This window comes from Triturus cristatus, chromosome 10 (assembly GCF_964204655.1).
Source record: "Triturus cristatus chromosome 10, aTriCri1.1, whole genome shotgun sequence".
Classification (NCBI taxonomy): Eukaryota; Metazoa; Chordata; class Amphibia; order Caudata; family Salamandridae; genus Triturus; species Triturus cristatus.
In genome coordinates this window covers 560,078,704-560,093,401 of record NC_140593.1, presented here as the reverse complement: position 1 = coordinate 560,093,401, position 14,698 = coordinate 560,078,704, and the positions used below count along the sequence as shown (strand labels likewise).

Below are 14,698 nucleotides of genomic sequence, written 5' to 3'. Positions count from 1 at the left end.
GATTACGCAGGGAACTTTTATTGGCAATTAAGTTAAAAAACAAGGCTGATATCAGAACCCTCAGGAAGGTATATAAGGAGGAATTATGTAGGAGCCGGCTGGATTGGGAAGAGGATATATGGGGAAAATTGAAGAATGCCCTGAACCTCAAGGATGCCAAACTTTTTTGGGCCTTAGTGAATAATACCAGGGGAAATAGTGCGGAATCCTTTCTCCCAAATATCGCGCCCGCAGTGTGGGAAGCCCATTTTGCGACCCTATACAGCTCCCCCTCGGGGGATGCATTGGTGCGCCAAGTCGGCGAGAGGGCACTTCATCTGGAAGGCTTTATTGGTACGTTAACAAACTTGGATTACCGGAGTGAGCCCAGTACGCGAAGACCCATGATACCTGTGGAATCTCTGGACCCCGTAGATGTCAGAGTCAGGGTAGCTCCAGAAAGTATTGTTAGAATATCAATCAAGGAAGTAGAGCATGCCATCGCCAGGCAGCCTCATAACAAAGCACCTGGCCTTGACAAAGTCCCTGGCGACCTCTTCCACTCCCAACCTAGGATCTGGGCACCCTATTTAGCAGCACTGTTTAATGCAGTACTCGAGGGAGCTAACATCCCAGATACATGGGCCGGGGCCGAAATCGTCCCTATATTTAAAAAAGGTTCCCCCTTGGTGCCCTCAAACTATAGACCGATAAGTCTCTTGGACACCTCACAGAAACTCATGGGGCGGATTATTCTGGACAGAATTCTAGAATGGGCAGATGAAAATAAAATACTAACCACCCTGCAGGCCGGGTTCAGAGCCGGGATTTCGACTCTGGACCAACTTTTTAGGTTGCAGGTTTTGTATTGGAAGACGGTAATACTGGAGGGTTGTAGCTTATACCTGGTATTTGTTGACCTACGGGCCGCTTTCGACCTCGTGCCCAGGGAAAAGCTATGGAGGGTATTGGAAGATCTAAAGCTCCCCCCATATTTACTAGAGCTCCTAAAGCGGTTCCATAAAGGGAACTACGCCCAGGTACGCTGTGGGAAGAATGGCGATTTATCCGACCCTTTCCCCGTCACCAGAGGAGTTCGCCAGGGCTGCGCCCTGGCACCCACACTTTTCAGCCTTTATATAAATGGCCTGGTAGGTGACCTGGACGCGGTCAGGGATAATGACGCCCCTCGCCTGTCATCCGGGCGGGTGCCCGCTTTGATGTTCGCTGACGACACCCTATTGTTATCGCGGACATCAACGGGCATCCAGAGGGTCCTGGATGGATTCGTAACATTCTGCGCTCTGCGTGGACTTGAAATGAACTCAGAGAAGACAAAGTATATGATCTTCGGCCCACCAAAGCGCACCCGTCCTTGTCCATCTTTGAATGGTACCCCGCTCGAAAGGGTCAGAACCTTTGTTTACCTGGGTGTCACCCTGACCGAAGATTTCGGTTGGGGCCCCCAGGTGACCAAATCTGCCCTAAAGTTGACGCAGGTAGCTGGTGGCATTAGTAAGTTTCACAGGAAAACGCAATTTAAACCAGTTTCTCCAGCCCTCGAAATGTATAGGGTTCAAGCAAGACCTACCGCTACATACGGTGCAGAACTCTGGGGCCACACTCGTGTATTACCCCTATCAAAGGCTGAATACACATTTGTCAGAAACTTGCTAGGGCTCCCCCAGAGTACACCTCTCGTCCCCCTGAGGTTAGATCTAGACCTGGAACCCATTTCTGAATTTCTGTCAAACCGACCCCTCCTATATTGGAGAAGGTTATGGACAGTGCCCGAGCTTAATGACTATAGAGCAGAATTCTTGGCTATTTGGGACCAATTGAAGGCCAAAAATATACCCTGGCTATCTCACCTTAAAGCATCAATATACCAGATAGGCCTGCCTCAACTCTGGGACTCTCCATGGGTGAGCTGTTTAGCGGTACAGAAGAAGGAGTTGCTAGTCCTACTAAAGCAGCACAAGCTAACTTTGCTATACCGCTCACAGACTATGGGTAGGCTGACCGCAGAATTCTTGCAAGTTAAGATGGCACCCAGCAGGGAGGAATTCTTAGACCAAATTCAGCCCCCGATTGCCAAAAAGTTATATACCCAGTTAAGGCACGGTTGCCTTCCAATCGGGGACTTTACCTGCAAATGGTCAGGAAGAAGTGAGGGGCTTTGTCCGGCTTGTAACGCAACCAAAGAAGATTTAGTTCATATCCTATTCTTCTGCCCTGCCTATAAAGAAATCCGTAGATCATGGCTTGTGCCACTATGTAGAAATCTAGGTTTAAAACAATGCGCACAAGCATGCAGAATATTGCGTTATGACACTTCGCCCCCTATCGTATTTACTGTTTCCCGCTTTTTGCATAGCATGTGGCGTAGGAGGTCCACTTTTATTAACTAAACTATTAATGTGTAAATCTCAACCTTGATAACTTCTGTTTAATAACTTTTTACTTCTATGTATAAATATTTATGTTTTATCCTGTATGTACATATTTTATCTGTGCTTTTATGGTCATCGACCGAAATAAAGCTATCAAGCTTTAATTAGGTAATCTCATGTCAACACATAGTCTTATAGCCCCAGGTTGTTTTGGCTTTGGGGTAATCGCAAGCGGGGAAACCCTTAGGGGGGTTCTGATACTTTTTCAATGACCCCCAACTTTTCCAGCTTTTCCAACTCCTCCTCAACTCATTGTCGCAGATGAAAGGGGACTCTTCTGTGTGTCAATGCAACCAGACATATGGCTTTGTCAATGTGCAGCTTAACACTTACTCCTTATAAGCATCCAAAGCCATTAAATAACTCCAGAAAGTCGACCAAAATGGTCTCGGCATGCGATTACTGAATTTGTCGAGCAAAGAAAACTAGCCCTAAATCCTCATGCATATGGCACCATACGAGAGTCCCAATGTCTCCTTTGGTCACATGAAACATAGTGTGTACTAACTTTTCTTCACTTTCAACTAACACCTCAATAACTCCTCTCAGGGCAATGGGATCTTGCCCCCATACATGTAAATCTTTGCCTTGTTCAGTACAAGCTGGGGCATGGTGTTAACTTCCAAAACTCCGTGTCATCCTTCACATTCACGGATGCCCCTGTGTCGATCAGTGGGGAAATCCTGACACCTTCAATGGTGATATGGCAAAGGGGAGCGGTCTTCTCCGCTGCTTTTCATGCCCAACAAGGGAATTTGTGAATATTTTATTATCCTCATCATCTACCATACAGCCCCCCTCGAGGGCATTGTGCTCTGACTGAGGGCCACCAACCTCATCATTCTCCTCCACAGCCAGGCATATTAGAGTGGGCTGACCATGCCCAAGAAGGCCTGACCCTGTCATGCAACTACCACTCCGACATACTCGTGCAAAATGGTTTAGCTGACCACACTTGAGACAGGATATCCCCTGCACCAGGCAACCTACCACTTGCCAATTTGTGCACAGCCCCACAGGACCCATACGACTTCTCACCTGACTTTGGACCACTTGTCTGTCTGACCCTGACCGGTCAGCGTTAAATGGTCTCAACCCTTTCTTCCTTGTATTTTGTCATTCTTGGAGTTGACAAGCCTGCCACTCCTCTTGCCTGAGCCGCTTCCATATCTTCTGCTCTACTGTCCACTAATTCATGTAATCTCGCTAGGATTAGTATTTCATCCAGAGAAATTCTACCTGAGCCATTATCAGCTTTCTCAGATTAGAAGATCTGCACCTTTGTATAATTTGTGCCCTGATTTCATCCAGCCAGTCTATAGTTGTACACGTGCTGGTGAACCTTCTAAGGCAAGCGTGGAAAGTATCAACTGATTCCTCCTGCTGCTGCTATGCTTGCCTTAACTTAAGCCTTTCATAATCAGGGTACAATTGTGGGTCAAAATACCTGTTGAGTGCAGCCACCGCTGCATCAAAGTCCATGTCACTCCCAGTATTCTGAAGGTTTTCAGACAAAACATAGAGTTCATAACCACCCATCTGAAGCATAATAGAGCAGTTTACGGCATTGTCAGTCCCTTGTGTTGCTCAAAAATAATTGTCCAACCTTCCCAACCAGTGTCACCAACAGGAAGCAGCTGTCACAGGGTCTGCCAATTGACTGAAAGGTGGTAGCGCTGCCACTAACACATGCACACTGTTTGGATGAATGGGAGGGGCATCAGACTGGCACGAAGAGCCAGCACTTTCATTGGATGATGTCGGCATGGCGCTCTCTCTTTATCACGTGGTATTCCAATGCTGATTCCACTGATTATGTTGGGGGCGCCTTCCTCTATGCTAGGCATTTGACTCCATCCCTTACGATTTGGCCTCTTGCTTCCTGGCATCCTGCACTGTCCTTCCACCGCTATGCACTGGAACACAGCAGGCATATCGAAACTCACCTCTGTCACTCATTCGGCAACTTGCATGCAGAATCTCCACTGTCCACTTTTACTGAGAGGACTGCCACAGCCAAGCTCATGCAAGCCACCTTCTGGGACCGCTAATGCTGCTAACACCTGTTCCCCACCAACGGATGTATGACGTTACAATGCATACTTTTACAACGCATGCACTTACAACGCAATTTTTACAACGCAACATCCACTACAACGCATTCCATTACATCGCATGACACTACAACGCATTTTTAAAAACTACCTTTACAACGCATTCCATTACATCGCATACTACCTTTACAACGCATACCATTACAACGCATAATGTTAAATTGCATTTAAGGTAAGTATAGGATAGTATAGGGGTAAAAATTACTTTTCTTACTCCAGGGGGTGCAACAGTAGGGTAAGTGTTGGATAGTATGGGGGTAAAAATTACTATTCTAACTCCAGGGGGTGCAACAGTTGGGTAAGTGTTGGATAGTATAGGGGTAAAAATTACTATTCTAACTCCAGGGGGTGCAACAGTAGGGTAAGTGTTGGATAGTATAGGGGTAACAATTACTATTCTAACTCCAGGGGGTGCAACAGTAGGGTAAGTGTTGGATAGTATAGGGGTAACAATTACTATTCTAACTCCAGGGGGTGCAACAGTAGGGTAAGTGTTGGATAGTGTAGGGGTTACAAATTACTATTCTAACTCCAGGGGGTGCAACAGTAGGGTAAGTGTTGGATAGTATAGGGGTAAAAATTACTATTCTAACTCCAGGGGGTGCAACAGTAGGGTAAGTGTTGGATAGTGTAGGGGTTAAAAATTACTATTCTAACTCCAGGGGGTGCAACAGTAGGGTAAGTGTTGGATAGTGTAGGGGTTAAAAATTAATATTCTAACTCCAATGGTATACATTGTAATGGTATGCGTTGTAATGCCTGCGTTGTAGTGACATGCGATGTAGTGTCTGCATTGTAATGGTATGCGTTGTAGTGTCATGCGTTGTAAAGGATGTTCCGTTGTAATGCCTGCGTTGTAAATGTAGTGCGATGTAATAGTTGTGTTGTAAAGGTTGTTTCCCCCACCAACGCCTGGAGTGGGTCCTGCACCTCAACTGGTGCTCATGCAGCCATGCTGCTTTGTCAATGCTCCTGACGAAGGACTTCTATGTCCACACGGCCTGCTCCTGCTCAGCACTGCGGCAAGACATCTCTTCAGTAGATGCTACACGGGGGAGCTACACCACCTCCAGCCATTGTGCATTCCGACTGTAAGCATAGAAACACAATACTTTTCATCCGGACAGTCAGGAGACACCCACAGCATGCTCAGTGGGAGGGGGCGCAGGAACCACTGAACACCACCGCACATACCCCACCGCAATGCGCCAAACAGCTGCACCCCAAAATGCACTTGGCAGCAAGGCCCAGCCTGCCACGCTGCACTCTGCATAAGAGGTAGGCACTCTCGCTTGCGTAGGGAACTCTGACCTTATTGCCAGCGTAGATTCAACCCTTGGTGTATGCTGTCGGGGTCAGAAAAAACACGCTTCACTGTACTGCACCCAGACACTTAGTACTGGTCTTGTAGAAGAACCACAAATGATCCTCGGCTCTTTGTTTTAGCATTCATCCAATCCCGGCTTCCTGGGTGAATGTGCAATACATTGCGTAGTAGAGGCTGGGTGGTGCTCTACAGCACCCTCCAAGAGAAAGCCAAAACTGATCGACTTCACTACCCTCCGAAAGTCAAAGCCAAAAGAGGAGATACTTTGAAATTTCATTGAGCCTGTAATAGTACAATTTCCTTATGTCTCCATGGACAACAGCAATACTTGTAAAATGGATTGCCTACCTGTCTTTGCAACACACAGGTGTCAGAGAAGTGAGCTGACACTTTTACTTAAATACATTCAGGTGGACAATTCGACAGGGCTTCCTGGCAGGCCAGTGCTTCTATTAGGCTAGTAGGGTTATGGCAAGTAAGTTACGTTAGGGGTTCCTGACATGTGACTGACTCCTATCTTTATTGTCCTATCAGATAAATAGGCCTTTAGGAAAATCTCTTGATTATCTTGTAGGTCAGTCCGCCTCTGGAAAAATGAAAGATTTCACAAAAGACCAGTCCCTCTGAAAGGTCAAAAGGACTGAGGGGCTTATTTACAAGCCCCTTATGCCACAGTGCATCACTTTTATTATGGGAAAAAGTGACGCGCTGGCTAAATAAGCCCCTGAGTGTGAGCCAATCACATCAGATGGGTTCTGCCCCAGAACTGCCATCCTTTCAGAGACTCGCGTCTGTCAGGAAATTTCCCTGTACAGCAATCCCTACTGGCATCTGGGTGGCAGTAACACACATGCCATTCCTGCCTGATGGAGCTCAAGCTCAGCATAATCAGAGGTCTTGTGAGGGACAAACACGTGTTTTTATCACCAGCTATGACATCAGTAGCTCTTACACTGCATCCAGATTTCACCCCGTCTCCTCCTGCACACACCATGGTATCCGTGGCATAATGGCCCCACCAGTTGGGCTGAGCACAGATGGAATGTTCAACCACTGGAAGCAAAGCCTCTTGCAGCTTGTCAGGATAGTTGCCGTAGGCTGAAAGAGAAAATTAACAGTGGCCATTGACAAAAGCAAATATCGAGCAACTTCAATGATGTGGCAAGGTAAACTCAACAGAGGCAAAAGGTCTCATCTTGTGTTCATAGTTAAAATCTTTTGTGCGTACAGCACGACTATGTGTAAGGGGGACATTTGTAAAGAAATTACTTAGAAAGACCAGTATTTGTAATAGGGTTGCATGAACAGGAGCCCGAGTCTTGCAATGAGAGATATTTTATAATTCTACTGAATACAATGGTCTTCAAGAACAATTACTGCATTCCTAATGTGAGAGAAAAGAGAAAAGAAAGATTGAGTGATAGTATAAAATTCTCCAGTTTGTGGACGAAGTACTAAAGGGTTTCTTTAGAGTTTGGTGGCTGTATGGACTGGTTAGCGGTGAGATCTACTCTGCTGCACTAGTGGAAGACCTAGTGCTGTATTTAGATTTGGATTCCAGGAGGTTGAGTCACAAACCACTTCGACCCACTCTCCCCCTTGTAGTGATCACAGGGACCAGGAAACTCAAAGGAACACCCATCCGCCACATTGTCTGTGTGATGACCCCTCTTGGGGAGAGTGTTCCCACCCGGCATCTGCAGAGCATCAGCTTCCAAAGAGGTATTCATGATCTACAGCACTCTACATCTGCATAACTCACTCTCTTAGAACATTCTGGTCCTGGCAGACTTCGGGCATACTCATTCACACAACTGACTGATCATGCACTCTGTCTGTACTGACTAGCATTCATGGCTTTCCCATGCAGTCAATCAACTTGTCCTCAAAAACAAACCTATAGTTATCCTTCCCCACAGTGCTGTAATAACACTGTCACATCAGAGGATTAATTAGTGCATGTACACAGTTTTCAGTCTCCTAATAGTCACACTCATTCCTGTCACTGAGGCACAACACTCAACTGCCCATTACCTCTCTAAGTAGGGACAACTATACAAGCTAATATTGGCCGCCAAACAAAAGAGTATGGTTTGGGGTGTTTTGCTTGATCTTCATATCTCATTGGACAGCTGGCAGAGGGCCTTGGCAGCTCAGTTTGTGTTAGAAATTGGGTTACTGATTGACTGGGGTATGAGACCTGGTCGAACAGCAACCACAATCCTAGTCAGGGTAAATTAGACTGTGCTGAACCCCCTGGTGGCTTGGCCTAGATCAGTCAGGCCTAACTTAGAGGCAATGTGTAAAGTATTTGTGTAACACTTCAAACAATAAAACAGGGAAAACACCATCCAAAAAGCTCCCTGATCAGGATAGAAAAATAAAGCAAAATATAATAAATAAAACAAGATTAAATGACAAATATCGAGAGGGCGTGGTCTGGCCACGAGCAGCATGGCCACCTGATTATGGAGCTCCAAGAAGGAGGGAGCCCTGGACGGCGACAACGACCTCTCAAACCGATGCAGGGGCACCCAAAATGAGCTCCTGAGGTACAGACCCCAGAGTGGTCGTGCCATCTGCGAGATCTACGCTAGCAGACTGGCATCCGGGGGGGGGGGTCGCAGGGGGGGGGGTCGCAGTGCTACAGCTGCCCCCCTCCACTGGAGTTAGGACCCTGCTCCTGGCACAACAGGGGGGCTAGTGATCCCACCCCCGCCATTCGGATTGCTGGGGTGTGGTCTCACCCTCCACAGTGCCTCAGAACGGGCAAGTAATACCGCAGTCACCTGGGCCGCGTGGTTGGAGGCACGCATGGAGGTTTTTGCTGCAGCCTGAAGGTCCCACATCTGGGAGAAGGGGTGGATCTCTGAGGGTGAGGGTAGCCTTGAAAGTGTGTAGAGGCGCGGGCTGCTGCCCACAGTAGGAGCCAACGTCGACCCGGGCTTATTGGCAGTGAGTGAACTCATTAATCTCTGCTGTCTCAGGCCTCCAGGTGCGGCTGCAAGGCCTACGCTCCCCCCACCTCCACCTTGCATCACGGGAATCAGTACCTGACTTGCATTGACACACCAGGCACACCAGGGGCCGGACCATATGTCCAAAACGGGACTGCATCTGCAGCGGCACCCCCAACACTGGGAGCCACACTCCAGTCTGAGGAGTGTGCCTATGGACTACATCCGCCACACCTAGCCACTGGGCAACAATGACTGCCAGGCAGGTCCTACTGTTCCTATCAACTCACCACTAGGGCAGTACTGTCCAGGGTCAGGTCTCGGAGCCCTGCTATCTTGCTCACTGGTGACATCGTCCTCAAGCTATCATAACGAGTGGGATGAAATCCCTTATGCGCCTATTGCCCTGAAGGAGGGCAGAACCCCAATTACAGAAGTCCTCCCCCCTGTGTCCCTGCGTCTCCACCTATCATGACTACGTAAGAACTCTGACTTGAGCCCAGACACACTCCGCTGCCCCCCTCCTGAGAACGGCCACCAGACATTCCTAAGGCGCAGATCGGCCCGAGATGTGGGCTGCAGAGAGGTATGTGTGAAGCACGTTAAAAAAAGCACAGTCTCCCCCATTCTGCTGCTCCGCCTTCATCCCCACCGCAGATTGAGGGATCTACTCTTAGACTGTAAACCACACGGGTGCCAGACGGGCCCCCGCAGCAAATACCTTCTGATCCCCACCCTGCACCTCTACTGACTTTGAGAGAGTGGCTGCTGCCTCTACGTCACACTAACCTGACAACGGAATCCACAGGCAGCCTGGTGATGCCTTCTGGTAAACCGATGGGGAAGCCGGCACAACAGCTCCTTTTCACAGAAGCACTTAATCAGGGCCGATTACTGAACGGCGCCCAGAATAGTGCCCTCCCAGAGTCCGGTTCTTCCTCTCTGGATATGGCTGCGACATGAGACGCCACCATGGAACGTATACTACTTGAAATTTCGGCAGTGGGTTGCAGACTAGAGAGCATGGAGAACACCATCTCCGCCCTGACCATGCAACCAAATCCATTAGGACAGACATTACGGGATTCCATGCCCATGTTGAGGACTTGACCCAGCGGGTATCCACACTAGAGGATCGTCTCAACGCTACACCAGAGAGAAATCAGGAGCTCCTGTACCTTCGCAGCAAAGTCATTGACCTGGAACACAGAAGCCGGAGGGACAACATTCGCTTCTTTGGATTTCCAGAAAATTCGTAAGGACCGGACGCCAAGTCCTTCCTGAGGGACAAACTTCCAGAACTCACAGGACTGACCTTTCACTCTCCTTTGGAGATGCAGATGACCCACCATATTGGTCCACCGCCCATCCACGGCCACTCATTTCCTGCTTTACACACCACGAACAGGCCCGCCAACTCATCACCGCAGCCTGTGCTCATGGTCAATACAAGTACAAGGGTCATGAGATCCGGATTGCAGCAGGCTTCACAAAAAGAGACAAATAAACGTTGTAAAGCCTTCTCTCCAAGAAATGGACATTAAATATGGCCTCTTTGAACCGGCACGCTTGTGCATCACCAGGGACATTGTCTAGATGGAATTCTTCGATACAGAAGCTCTCCATTGCTTCCTGGATGGTCTTACCCCCAGAGCATGGATACGTACAACTGTGCTCCTAGAGACAATCCTTCTCTGTTGTCATCAACACTTCCTGCTCCCTCTAGGGAGCCCCACCGGAACTCTGGAGGCTCCCGCAACAGGGGAAAAGACCCTGACAAGGTCGCCTGCTCTGTGGGAGACAGAACCCAGGCTCTTCAAGCGGTGGCAGCATTAAAACAGGACCAAGACAGAGACAAATCCCAGTCCCCTCTGAAGCCCACGCATATAGAAGGGAAGGTATCCCGAACAGAGCATCTCCTGGTTTTGGGGCACATTTGCAGCACCAGTGTTACAACAACAGGACCCGGCAGGAGACAGGATGGCTCAGATCTAGCTTCTTTACTCATATGCTTATCTTGTTACATGCTTAAATGTTTTCTTTTATTTATGTTTACCCACCATGTGCATATATATTGTTTACGATTTGTTATGTACATTACACACCACAGCCTATTTGCCAATGGCTACTGCCCCCCCCTCAATTGGACCCTTCCCACACTGGGCGTTACTCCTCCTCCATCCCAGTGTTGCCCTTGTCCCCCTGAGCCCTGGTGCCTCGACCTGCTCCGTGTTATCCCCGCCCCATACCCCACTACAGCGTCGCCCTTTTCCGCACATCGCTCCCTCCTCCCTAGACATATAGAGTGACCATACCTCATGCACTACCGCTGCGGTGCTCCCTAGACCCAGGGGTCGTGGTGTGGGCACCCCCTATGTACCCTCAGGCTCCATGTGGGGCCCGGGGAGCCGCCCTACCACCCAGTACACTTCTCTCCCTCCTCCGTGACTAGTAACAGTCCTGGATCCATCTTGGACCAAATCGACACTCACGCCCTGGCCCAGACACCATCCCCTGAACGACCCTGATAGGTCTCTATCAGACCCGACACCTATCATACCTTACTCACCTAGGCGAGTCCCCACCCTGCCATTCACTACCCCACAACTCCGCCACATAATCTCTAGACCAGCCCCTCTCGTAGGTTTTCTCCCCAATCGATCAGCATCAACACAGTCACCAGACACTCATGCAGAATCCGCAGCCCCAGGAGTACCACCTCATATGATTGCCCACACCACAGGCCGTGCATCTCTTTCTCTCATCTCCTTCCCCCCTTTTGTCGCATCCATAGCTGTTCGCTGTGGGCATGCCCTCTCCTCCACCGCCCAAGCGGACTTTGAGAGTCTCCCAATAAATCCCCCCTGCCAGCAACTGCTGACACACCCCCGCTTTCATCTCCAGCTCTGCCCACATGGTCAGGCTGGCACACTTCCTCATTGTTGCTGTCGCCCAAACAAATCCCCACCCTTTCTTGACATAGCCCGCAAGCCTAGACCCCCAGCTAACAGCCCCACAAGCTTAGGACAGCGCAGTGCGCTAGCCTTATCCCCTATCTTACCTCCCTCCCTTCTCCTCCCGCCCGTCCCCACCTGGCCCTTACCAAACACTCTCTTCAACGCCTACGCCGATCACCCCTGGTCACGTATCCCTGATATCACTGAGCAACAACTAGTGGCCTCTCTGCCTAAGCGACTAACCCCGCCAGCACACCCTAGCTACTACCTCCCTCCTCCTTCTTTTTCCCATCTACAACCTATCCCTCTCTCCATACCGCCTCCACTTCCTACACTTTATTCAATACCCCTCCTCCCTCCTCTTATATTCCATACCCATAAACATCAAACCCATGCACTCATAACTCCTTCGCTGCTAAGCCTCCCTCTCGCATCATATCACACTCGCTACACACTAACCACAGCACCTGGATGCCTCACAGGCACCCTCGAACACTCATGGTGTCACGCACTGCCACCACCCTACTCCGGCTGCCAGTCCTTTCGTGGAATGTGAATGGCCTCATCTCCTACTTACAAACAAACAAAGCCAACATTGCACTTCTACAGGAGATGCACCTCGATGCTTTGGAGTCTGACAAACTCCGGCATGAATAGGTGGGTAGAATAATCCACAGCAGCCTATTGGCACCGCCCACCTCTGAGGGGGGCCAACCCCAGAAATGTGGAGTCGCAATCCTTCTTCACAAATCACTGCCTGGTACAGTCGTCAAAACATGGTCAGATCAAGGCGGACAATACACGTTTGCCAAACTAAAATTGGGAGACAGATACCTTTGCGTAGGATCAGTGTATGCTCTCACGGGGGCCAAGTGTTCCGTTTTTCAGACAACTAAACTGTCTACTTGTAGAGATAGGTGCATCTAGATACATCATAGGGGCGACTGGAATCTGGCCCGCGATGCCGTTCTGGACAGGACAGGGCCCTTAGACAAAGGGTACGATGGAGATAGGGCTCGGCTAATTGACATCGCCCTGGACCATGTCCTGGTAGACCACTGGTGACTCTGCCACCCCACCGACAAGGAATACACATTCCTATCGCCTGCGCATGGGACCCAATCTAGGTTGGACTGCTTCCTTGTATCCCACCCTGTAGTTCCACTTGTAGTGGAATCCAGCATATTGGAAGCTGCCCTCTCCGATCACTCCCCGGTACTGATGACCCTGGATGTGGGCCTTGCCTCTCCGGGCCGCAAGCCTTGACGTATGAATATCCAAAGATATTGCTCCGCACAAGGCAAAAAATGATTGTGCACCCACTTCTCAACCTACCTGGTGACCAACAAGGGGTCAGTGGATTCCCATAGGACCTTGTGAGTGGCAGTAAAAGCTACCATCCGTGGACAGCTCATGAAAGATGCGGTAATGGCCAACAAACAGGCATCTCTCTGACATACCGAATTGGAAACCCAGATTGCCTCTCTCACTCATGTTTACTCCACTCAACCCTCGGGATCTAACCGTCGCCGTCTGGAGATAGCACGCATGGCCCTCAACAACCTTTTCACCTACAAAGCCAAGTATGCTCTCCAACGCCTCAAAAGTAGACACTATGAACAGCGGAAAAAAGCAGGACGCTTGGTAGCGACACAGCTTCGACAACAAGAAGCCTCAATGGCCATCCCTGCCATAGAATCAGAGACAGAAGAGACCCTTATGAGACCCGTAGACATAGTCAACGATTTCGCCACATTCTACGCACGTCTATATAAGCCATAAGCACCGGCCACCGTGGAAAGGATATCCACATATGTCGAGGGCATCAACCTTCCTCACTTGACGGACAAAGGTAGAGAACTCCTAGATGGGGACATCAGTAAGGAGGAAATAGTTGCGGCCATTACTAACCTGCGCTATCACAAGGATGCCTTCCCCGCAGAATATTACAAGTGGTCCAGTATGGAGCAAAAGCCACCCTCTATGCCACCCTACAGGAGGCCGAAAGGACAGCCTCCGTGGGTCCCATCTCCAACAGAGCTGTGATCGCTGTTCAAACCAAACCACGGAGAGACCCGCTACTATCTGGTAGTTACGACCGCATTTCCCTCCTGAATGGAGACATCAAAATACTGGCCGTTATCCTAGCTGCGTGCCTAAAGAAGGTCATCCCATCTCTCATACATCACGCTCAGGTTGGCTTTGTCCCGGGCCGTTCCTCTAGATACCACCTCCACACCCTAGCCCACACATTATGGACCGCAAAAGACTTGCCGGAGGATGCAGTGGCCCTCTCCCTCGATGCAGAAAAGGCATTCAACCGCATAGACTGGAGCTACCTCTTTGCAACCACGAAACGTTTTGAGCTTGTGATCAATTTATCTCAAACGTCTGCCTTCTGTATGACTGGCCAGTGGCCCAGGTCAACTGCAAAGGGTTTTTGTCGGATACCTTTAAAATCCAGAGAGGCACTCACCAGGGATGCCGGCTCTCCCCCCTCTAAATCCTACTGGCCAGTGGAACCATTGGCCTCTGTCATTTGTCAATCACCGCAGCTAACAGGCATTCCTAATGAAGGCAGCATCTCTAAAATATATGTGTATGCCAACGATATCCTACTCACTCTTAAAAATCTCCCACAATCCCTACCAGCACTATTAGAAATCATAGACGAATTTGAGACCTTATCAGGCTATAAGATAAATTGGGATAAAAATGAGGCCCTCTCAAAGTCAAAGTCAAAATCAGCTTTATTCGGTGCAAGAAATTCCACCATAAAAGCATACTAAGCAAAGTAAATCAATAAAAACATTCCTATATGACAACACAATCATAAATAAAAAAACACATTTTAAAAACCATGATTTTCCACTGCATCCAATAGCTAATATTTATAAAAATAGCAAAAATA

General features: G+C 49.0%; 1 protein-coding gene across 1 annotated transcript in view; it reads right to left on the bottom strand.

The window, feature by feature from the left end:
• LOC146789731 (elastase-1-like) overlaps positions 1–14,698 on the bottom strand; it is a 111,518-nt gene that overhangs the window by 8,689 nt on the left and 88,131 nt on the right. Inside the window, exon 6 of the mRNA XM_085630133.1 lies at positions 6,826–6,971. Coding sequence (XP_085486259.1) covers positions 6,826–6,971 — 146 coding nt within the window. The remainder of the gene's footprint in view (positions 1–6,825; positions 6,972–14,698) is intronic.